Below are 9,368 nucleotides of genomic sequence, written 5' to 3'. Positions count from 1 at the left end.
CTCACCGTGTGTGCAAATAGTGTTGGTGTTTGTGTGCATCAAATGAATAAATATTTACCTCATGCATACATTTTAAAATGCACTAAAAGCATCAAAGAGTTATATACACAAGAACATAAGAAAAATAAAGGGAAGCCAACAAGGGAGAAAGTCATGGTAAAACATTTACACAAGATTAAATGGCCTAACTCTCTAAAAACAGTCCCTAGTGTAGTCGCCAACTGTCGCAACCTACCCTTTGGCGGGAGGGCGATGCGTGACTCACGGGTGCGCGTTCCAAGAAAGGAATACGTGCGGAGTCGCCACCAACGTTTATTTGAGGAAAACGTCGGAAAAACCGGAAAAGACGTGATCTACGAACTTTAAGTGAAAGGTTCGGGAGTTGTATTTATGCAAGGGGAAGATATTAGCACCCCACACGTCTGTCACAAGAGACGACAGCCTTTAATCAAATGTGCAAATATGATTTCAATTTATGTTATCTTCCCTTTTTAGGTTCTTATGTCTTTTTCATGCTTTTTTATATTTTTTATCTTTTTGTGGTCGACAAGGGCGTTTCCCTTTGCTCCTACGTATTCCTCAATTGTGATGAGAAAATCAGACCTACGTAGTTCTTTTGTGAACAAAGCGTTTTGGTTAAGTTATTTTTTTATCCTTTTTTGCAAGATATGTCTTTATTGAATGAAAGGTCATTTAAGGCGTTGGACCATTAGATAATCTTTCGATTCTTTTGAAAAGTGAGAAAACATTTAAGGCATTGGACCATTAATGATTTCTTTATTTTTGAAAGAGGTAACAAAGTTACATATTGATTTTAGGCTTTTTAGAAATCTGCACTTACCCAATAAAAGCGGAAAAGACCATTTCAAGGCGTTGGACCTTGAAAAAATGGCTTTTTTAGGCGTTGACAAAAAGTTTGGTTTATGAATTGATTTTAGCCTTAGTTTCACTTTGATTATTAGTAGATTCGATTAAGAAAGAAAAAATCCCAAAGAAAAACGTCCGATTGATTTTTTTGATTTATTTTACTAAAAGATATTTTTTATTATTATATTATTATTTTACCTCTTTTTGGTTTCCAACGTGGTTATGGCATGACAACGGTCGAATTTCATTTTAACAGAATTTAATGGATGTTACAATTCAAATGATCGGTGGAAATTTATTTTATTTTTTCGATTAGGCGAGAAAATGACTTAAGTAAGTGACTAAAGCACGTCAAAATGGGGTACGGAAAGTAAATGGAATGAAAATAAAAGCACGTGAAAACAAATGAGGACCACTAAGGGTACATAGAATGAATTGAAAAGTTCGATTTCGGGAACTTACCGGTTGAAGACCGAAGAACGACGAAGAACGAACGAAGAACGTCGAAAAACGGTTGAAAATCTTCACGAAATCACCCACAAAAACGTTACGGAAGCGCCTCGGCTTGGATTTTCATCACTGAAACAATTTTTTTCACTAATTTCAAGTGATCTCGAATTACCAGGAGGGCTAAACATTTTTTCCCTTCACTTCTCCCCCAATTTATAGGAAAATATGGGAGAAGCTTGCCACCTAGCTCGCCCAGGCGAGCTAGGTTGCTTCCTCTAGAAGCAACCGCCTTATGGAGGAATATTCTGGAAGGCCCAAGTGGGCCTGGTTGCTATTTGAACCCCCATTTTTACTAAGTACACCCCCTGCCTTTTTTTGGTGATTCTTTTTCCGTAACGTTACGAAACTTTACGAATTTCGTAACGATGCTTGGTTTCTTTCCGTAATGTTACGAAACCTTACGAACTACGTAATCAACCCCTTTTTGGTTTTCGGGATGTCACGGAACTTTACGGATTGCCTAACGATGGGTGCCAAGTACCTCAAAGTGGTCAAATGAAAGTTGCATCCCAACAACGGATGGTCCCCGGACGAAATTAGGGTATGTCACAAACTCTTTGAGATTTCTTTCGAATCCAAGGGTAGCTTCGTTATATAAATTCTTTCATGATCAGTTTGTGTCATCAAGTTACAGCGGGATCAACAGACCCTTGGCATCACTCTATTAGGAAAGTTTCATTTGGTCGCATACCAAAGTGTGACAATTCATTGCCATCCTTCAATGGGGCGCACAATCAGTCCCAAAGCCTTATATTTTCTTGTTGTGCAGAATAGTTAAAGTTTTTAAAAAAGGAAAGGGAAAAACCCTAGGATCAATATTTTGATTGATTGATTAAATGTCAAACGGCTCCATTGTCGTCACCCCAATTTTCAATTGATCAAACAAAACATACACTCTGAGGGAGTCCCCGAAGAGATTTGCAAAAAAATAAATAGAATGAGGTTGCATGAATTATCACGTCTTCCAGAAAGAGATAGTCAATCTGTGTTTTCCACAAAAGAAAAAAAAAAGCAAAATCAAAATCACAAAAATAGGAAAGAATGTCATGAGCATTGCACAAATTTTCATGATTCAAAAACTTTTTGCATTACTAGCATTTCAAGATGAAGGTTGCATGCTTCTACATCCCAAAATCATGTTCATATTAGGCTATAAGTGCATAGATTTCTCTTTATATACCACTTTCCCAAATCTAATCTTTCAAGTTTAGGATGAGAGACCCTCTCAAAGAGTCAACCTCTTGCTTTCTCGTAAGGTTAAGCCCTTTGGTACTAGTACCTATTGGCTTCTTTCATAGGACTCAAAGTCCTCACTTTTATGCTTTCATAGGACTCAAAGTCCTCGCATTTATCTTCCATAGGAATCAAAGTCCTCGCCTTTACCTATCATAAGACTCAAAGTCCTCTGTCTTTATCTTTCATAGGACTCAAAGTCCTCCATCTTTATGCATTCAAGACTATCACAACCTTCTTTACTTTTCCAAGACTATCAGAGTCTTTTGTCAAGACTATCACAGTCTTCTTTACATTTCAAAGACTTCAATGTCTTTTGTCAAGACTATCACAATCTTCTTTACTTTTCAAAGACTTCAATGTCTTTTGTCAAGACTATCAAAGTCTTCTTTACATTTCAAAGACTATCAGAGTCTTTTGTCAAGACTATCAAAGTCTTCTTTACATTTCAAGGACTATCAGAGTCTTTTGTCAAGACTATCAATGTCTTCATTTACATTTCAAAAGACTTTAATGTCTTAGTCATTTATGCTTTCAAAAGACGACAATGTCTTCATTTACATTTCAAAAGACTTCAATGTCTTCAGTCATTTACACTCTCAAAAGAGGACAATGTCTTCATTTACATTTCAAAAGGCTTCAATGTCTTCAGTCATTTACGCTTTCAAAAGATGACATTGTCTTCATTTACATTTCAAAGACTTCAATGTCTTCAGTCATTTAGGCTTTCAAAAGACGACAATGTCTTTATTTACATTTCAAAGACTTCAACGTCTTTTGTCTTTTATAGGACTCAATGTCCTTGTTTGTGCTTCATAGGATTCGACATCTTCTGTTTCTACGCTTTGAAAAAAAAAAGAAAAAAGAAGAAGAACTTCAATGTCCTCATGTTTTCTCAGTTTCATTTCCTTGGTTGCTCGGTTGAATAGCAAGATCACTCGAACGAAATTAGTGTCCTTATCTTTACTTCCCTTTTATTTCCAATAAAAGATAAGTAAAGAGGGGCAACTATCATACCCTAATTTCATTCGGGGACTATCATTTGCTAACATTTTGATTATTGCTAGCCGAATTGAGCTATTTGACACCAGTTGCCGCACAATTTGAAAGGTTTTTCGACGTTTCTGAAAAGAATACGGAAAATACCCTAACGGGAGGGAAAAGGGTCATTTGGAAGTTTTTTTTGACCCCTGGCTCGCCCATGCTAGCCTCTAGCTCGCCTGGGCCCCCAAATGACTTAAGGGTGAAGTAACCAGCTCGCCTAGTCGACTGAGCTTGCCCGGGCAAGCAAGGTTACTTCAGGTTGAAGCAATAGCTCACCTGGGCAAGCTGCAGATCAACCAAGTCCACTCATTTCCTATATAAAAAGGCATGATGGGGCTATATATTGAAAGGATTGAGAGAAATAAGAGAGAAGAGGAAGAAAGAAGAGAAAAACAAGGCCGAGGCGCTACTGAATTGCGATCATAATCGACTTCTACATCGTTCTTCATTCTTCATCCGGTTAATGTTTGTCTTTAAGGATTTGAACATGATTCATGAACCCTTAGGGGTCCTCTTTATTGTTTTGTGCATCTTCATCTCCTTCTCCTATCATCAGTATGCGCTTTTCTCTTGTAAAGTAAGTTTTAATCGATCATTAGTGTCGCAAGTTATCTTTAAAAAAAGATTGAAGGTTAATAAGAAAAACCAAAATAAAACCAACTCATAAACCTCTTCATTTCATCAAATATCACTTGAGATCGTTTCAAGGTCCAACGCCTTAACGATTCTCTCTACTTTTCAAAGTTTAAAACATCGTTTCAAGGTCCAACGCCTCAAACAACTTTTGTTTTCAATTAAAATTAATCTTTCAAAAAACATAAAATGAATGTAACACACAAACTTTTAGACTTAAAGAACAACATAGGTCTGAATTCCTCATCACACCTGAGGATATGTAGGAGTAAGGGCAACACCCTTGTCGACCCCAAAAAATAAAATAAAATAATATAAAAAGGGAAAATACACAATTTTGAAGTCATGTTTTGCACACTCGATTAAAGGTTGTCGTCTCTTGTGACGGGCACGTGGGGTGCTAATACCTTTCCTGTGCGCAAACAACTCCCGAACTCTCATTTTCAACATCCACAGACCTTCGTCTTTTTGGTTTTTTCTAATGTTTCCTTGAATAAATGTTGATGGTGACTACGCTTGTTTTCTACCTTGAAGACAAACGTTTTGGCCTATCATTCTAGCCTTTTTGCCCTTCCACCGAAGGGTAGGTTGCGACAGAGATCATGTTCAAAAAGGGGATTGCATATTAGAATTTGTTGACACAAAGAATCAGTTAGCTGATATCTTCACAAGACCTCTCCCCAAAGAAAACTTCTTTGCTATTAGAAGAGAATTAGGACTCGTAGACCTAAATAACTTAGAATCCTAGCCACTTTGGATGTTTATACTGCTTAATTATCATGCTTGATTATGATGATTATGATGAATGTTTAACTTTGATTGTTTATCATGATTGATTACGATTATTGTTTACTTTGGTTTAGTAAAATGATTGTGTTTGATAGTTATTTTTCATGCTTGATTATGATGATTGTTTACTTTGGTTGAGTGAAGTGGTTTTTTTGCTTGTTTATGATGATTGATTACTTTGAATGTTTATAATAATTGCATTTGATGGTTGTTTTTCATGATTGTTCATACTCATAAATGTTTTTTATTGCTTAATTGTATATTGGTTAGTTATAATCACGCATTTGTCCTGATTTCTAGCATTATCTGTCTTTAATTTCCTTGATATTTCAAACTTTCTACATTGGATTTATTTCAGATTTGGTTCTTTATATTTCTGTTTTGGACTTGTTTATTTCTTCTTTGGCTGTTTTTTTGTGGATGCTTTGGTCATTCATACTACTGTTTAAGACTTGATATGTTTCGAACTTGGTTGCTTCCTTTATGGATGCTTTGGTCATTTATAAATATTTTTTTGGACTTGCTCTGTTTGGTATGTTTAGCACTTGGTTGATTCCTATGTTAATGATTGGTTATTATGTGAATGATTATTTATTAAGGGGGAGTGATTGTCTCGCAAAAGAAATATTTTTCAGTAAATAATTTCAATTGGTTGTCATCATCAAAAAGGGGGAGAGTGTGAATGTATGTGTATGAAGGTTTTGATGATGCCAAGACAAAAGCAACACAAGTTTTATTTCAAGTCCAAATCAAGACCAAGAAAACAAATATCAAGAAGAAAGCTAAGTCTTAGTCCATCTTTGTTAAAAGAGTCTCTTAGTGATTGCAAATGTTTGACCTCACAACATAGTTTTTAAATTGATTATAAAAATGTTTTAAAATATTTTTAACATTTTCTAAAAAAGGTAGTTTTCCACTGGTAATCGATTACCAGACATTGTAATCGATTACCAGAAGAAAAATTATTTTAAAAAGCTTTTTCAAAAAATTTGAAATTTGAAAGCTGTAATCGATTACCACTTGTCTGTAATCGATTACTAGTAACGGAACTACAAAAATTCAAATTGAAAAGTCATGACTCCTCATCACATAACTGTGTAATTAATTACCAAAGAGTTGTAATCAATTATCAGTGGGGAAATTTTTTAAATTACTCTGAAAAGTCGTATCCCTTCATAAGTTTTTGAAAAATCACCAAGGACCTATAAATATGTGACTTATTTATGAAAGTTTTGAGAGTTTTTCAGAACCTTATTGTCTTATCCTCTCAAAAACAAATCATTGATCTAACACTTGCAAATTAATTAAGGATTCTTCTAATAACTTCATCTTGTATCTTCTTCTCTAAAAGAGAGAAAAATATTTGTACTTTCTTTAAAGACTATTGAGATCAAGAGGTTATTTTTCTCTTGAATTGTGAGTTTCCTGAGTACAAGGGAAAGGGATCCCTCGGGTGTTCAAAAGTTGTAAAAAAGATTTTTACAAAGTTAATGAAAATCTCAAGTGGGTTGTTTGAGGATTGGACGTAAGCACAGGAAGTGACCGAACCAAGATAAATTGAATTTGCATTCCTGTCTTCCTTATCTTGATTACTTTATCTTACACACTAAGATTGTGTTGATATAACTTTCATCTTTATCTTCAATATTCTTAACATATAGATTTAAAAGGGAATTTAGAGGTCAATTAAACAAATTTTTTTTTAACTTAATTCACCTCATCCCCCTCTTAAGTTATTGAAATCGTTTGTTCAACACTTAATATCCATAAAATATTTTTCAAATAAAAACTACAAAAAAAATAAACACAATTTATCGTTAATAATCCATCTACTTATCTATACCTATATAAAAAAAATTCAACCGTCATTACATGTTAATGATTGGACAATTTTTTATTTTTTATCATTTTTTTCCCGCTTTCACTTTTTTTTCTTTTTCTCTTTTATTGCTAAATTATCCGTGCATTGCAAGGGATCCTAGTTTGTAAAAAAAATTGGTAAAAAGCCCAGAAAAAGCTAACAAAGTCCAAATCCGCACATGGCTTACGAAATAATATCTGACCATTAAAACTTTCTTATCGACGTTCCTGAATTGCCCATTTATCAGTCCACGGATCGCGAAAACAGACCGTTGATTAATCCATAATCCAACGACAGATATCAAAATTAAAAAAACCAATAAGCTTCCTCTTCGCGCCGCAATAAATACCCTAGTCTCCCTCTTCTATATCATCCCATTTGAAATCAAAATCAAAAACACCAAATCCTCTAATTCAAGTTTGCACCAAGTTTTCCTGAGAAAATGTCTGGTCGTGGAAAGGGTGGAAAGGGTTTGGGAAAGGGAGGTGCCAAGAGGCACAGGAAGGTTCTTCGCGACAACATTCAGGGCATTACGAAACCTGCGATTCGTAGGTTAGCGAGAAGAGGTGGCGTGAAGAGGATCAGTGGTTTGATCTACGAGGAAACCAGAGGGGTTCTGAAGATATTCTTGGAGAACGTGATTCGCGATGCTGTGACTTATACCGAGCACGCTAGGAGGAAGACGGTTACTGCCATGGATGTTGTTTATGCTCTCAAGAGACAGGGAAGGACCCTCTATGGCTTTGGAGGCTAAAGAGTTGTTTTTCTTGTTGTCCCATGTGCTCATTTTCTTGGATGCTGAAGATGTTTAGGTTCATTTTGTAACATAGGATGCTTGTTCAGTTTAATTTTGGATGTAAAATGTTGAACTATGATTGAAATTATATGGACTAATTTTTTGTTGGTGGAAGTATAGCTTGGAATGGCCTCACATTGTTTGTTTGATATTAGGAAAATATTGCAGTGAATTATGAAATGTTTTGACATGGAAAACCGAATTTAGTAATCTGATAGTTGGCTTGTTTCCTGCAATATGCCGAGTTTCTGCTGCTAATTTGTATTAAATTTCCCATTTTATTGTGTTACTTGCTCATGCTTCAGTTGCAGAGGTGGAAAATCTAATGTGATACTATATGTTATCGAATTCACCTAGATTAAGTTTCATCTAGAATAAGTAAAGTGTTCAACTTAGTAATAACTTTGTTTTAAATTTATAATTATTTTTAAAATTATTCTTGTTCTTAATGTTTTTTTATTTTTTAATGGTTTGCTAACATATATATATATATATATATATATATATATATATATATATATAAAATAAGAAGTATTTTTAATTTAAAAATAATTAATGTAATAAATATTATGAGCCTTATAAAAAAATAAACATTATTTTAAATTTGAGTTTATAAATAAAATAGTTGAGTTGAAGAATTTTACAATTTGTGGAATGAAAAAAGTTGAATTGAAACTCCGAAAATATAACTATAATTGTATTTGTTGTTTCTTTCCTAGCTATTCTTTATGTTTGTTTCCTAGTTAAGGCTCACTCTACAAGTCGTTATTTTGTTGCTGATTAGAGGGAGCAAATTTGATGGCTTCAATCTCGTGACAAAGAATTGTCTTAAGCAATCATGACTGAAGGTTCCAACAAGAACAATCTTGCTTTTGAAGAATGATAAACCAATGATAACACCATGACAGACATCTGCAAGATAACACAAGAAATTGAAGGAACTAAAAAATTGTAGGTGCTCAATCAATCGTGTGAATCTTGGCTTGACAGGAGACAGCATTCCTTCCCCAAAAGAAATTGGGGAACTCTACGAGAAACGTCACAAAGGATTCATCCATATCTTTGAGCCAAGTGGTTTTGGTTCCGATTTGCAACAAAATTCTTTTAGATTATTATTATGCATATAATATGTTGAAAAGTTTTGTTCCCCTATTTTTTTGTTATACAAATTTTTCGTTTGAAAGATTGGTTGGGTTGGTTCCGAGCTTAACGATAGAAAGTTTCAAACACCACAATTTCTATTGGAATGTTATGATTTTCACTGTTTGAGTTTTGATGTTAAACCCAGGTTCTAATTGAGGACTTGAAGAAGACAAGGACAAATTTGTCCAAGATATTCATTAAAACAAACATGTTTAAAACATAATGTTAGCCTCTTGTGCTTTAGCTATCTAATTTAAAGGTAGATGATATATCAATTCCTCTTTTGTATTCTTTTTCCCCAAATTATTTTGTAAAACACTCCCCTTGTGGTCTCTTTGTCCCTTGATGAATCTTCCCCAAAAAACATATTTCCTAAAGTCCACAGTTTGAAAGACGTTGATTCTTATTAAAAGGCACACTCTGTTATTGCATATATGGTATGGTGAAAGAAGTTACCTCTTTACTGGAGTACTAGACACATAAACCTATCAG

General features: G+C 34.4%; 1 protein-coding gene across 1 annotated transcript; it reads left to right on the top strand.

The window, feature by feature from the left end:
• Positions 1–7,290: 7,290 nt before the first annotated feature.
• On the top strand, positions 7,291–7,847 carry LOC100818211 (histone H4). Its single transcript, XM_003538210.5, has one exon. The coding sequence runs from the start codon at positions 7,380–7,382 to the stop codon at positions 7,689–7,691; it is 312 nt and encodes a 103-aa protein (XP_003538258.1). The 5' UTR covers positions 7,291–7,379; the 3' UTR covers positions 7,692–7,847.
• Positions 7,848–9,368: the final 1,521 nt, after the last annotated feature.

Source organism: Glycine max, chromosome 11 (assembly GCF_000004515.6).
Source record: "Glycine max cultivar Williams 82 chromosome 11, Glycine_max_v4.0, whole genome shotgun sequence".
Classification (NCBI taxonomy): domain Eukaryota; kingdom Viridiplantae; phylum Streptophyta; class Magnoliopsida; order Fabales; family Fabaceae; genus Glycine; species Glycine max.
Note: the sequence above shows the minus strand (reverse complement) of the source record. Positions and strands in the feature narration are given on the sequence as shown.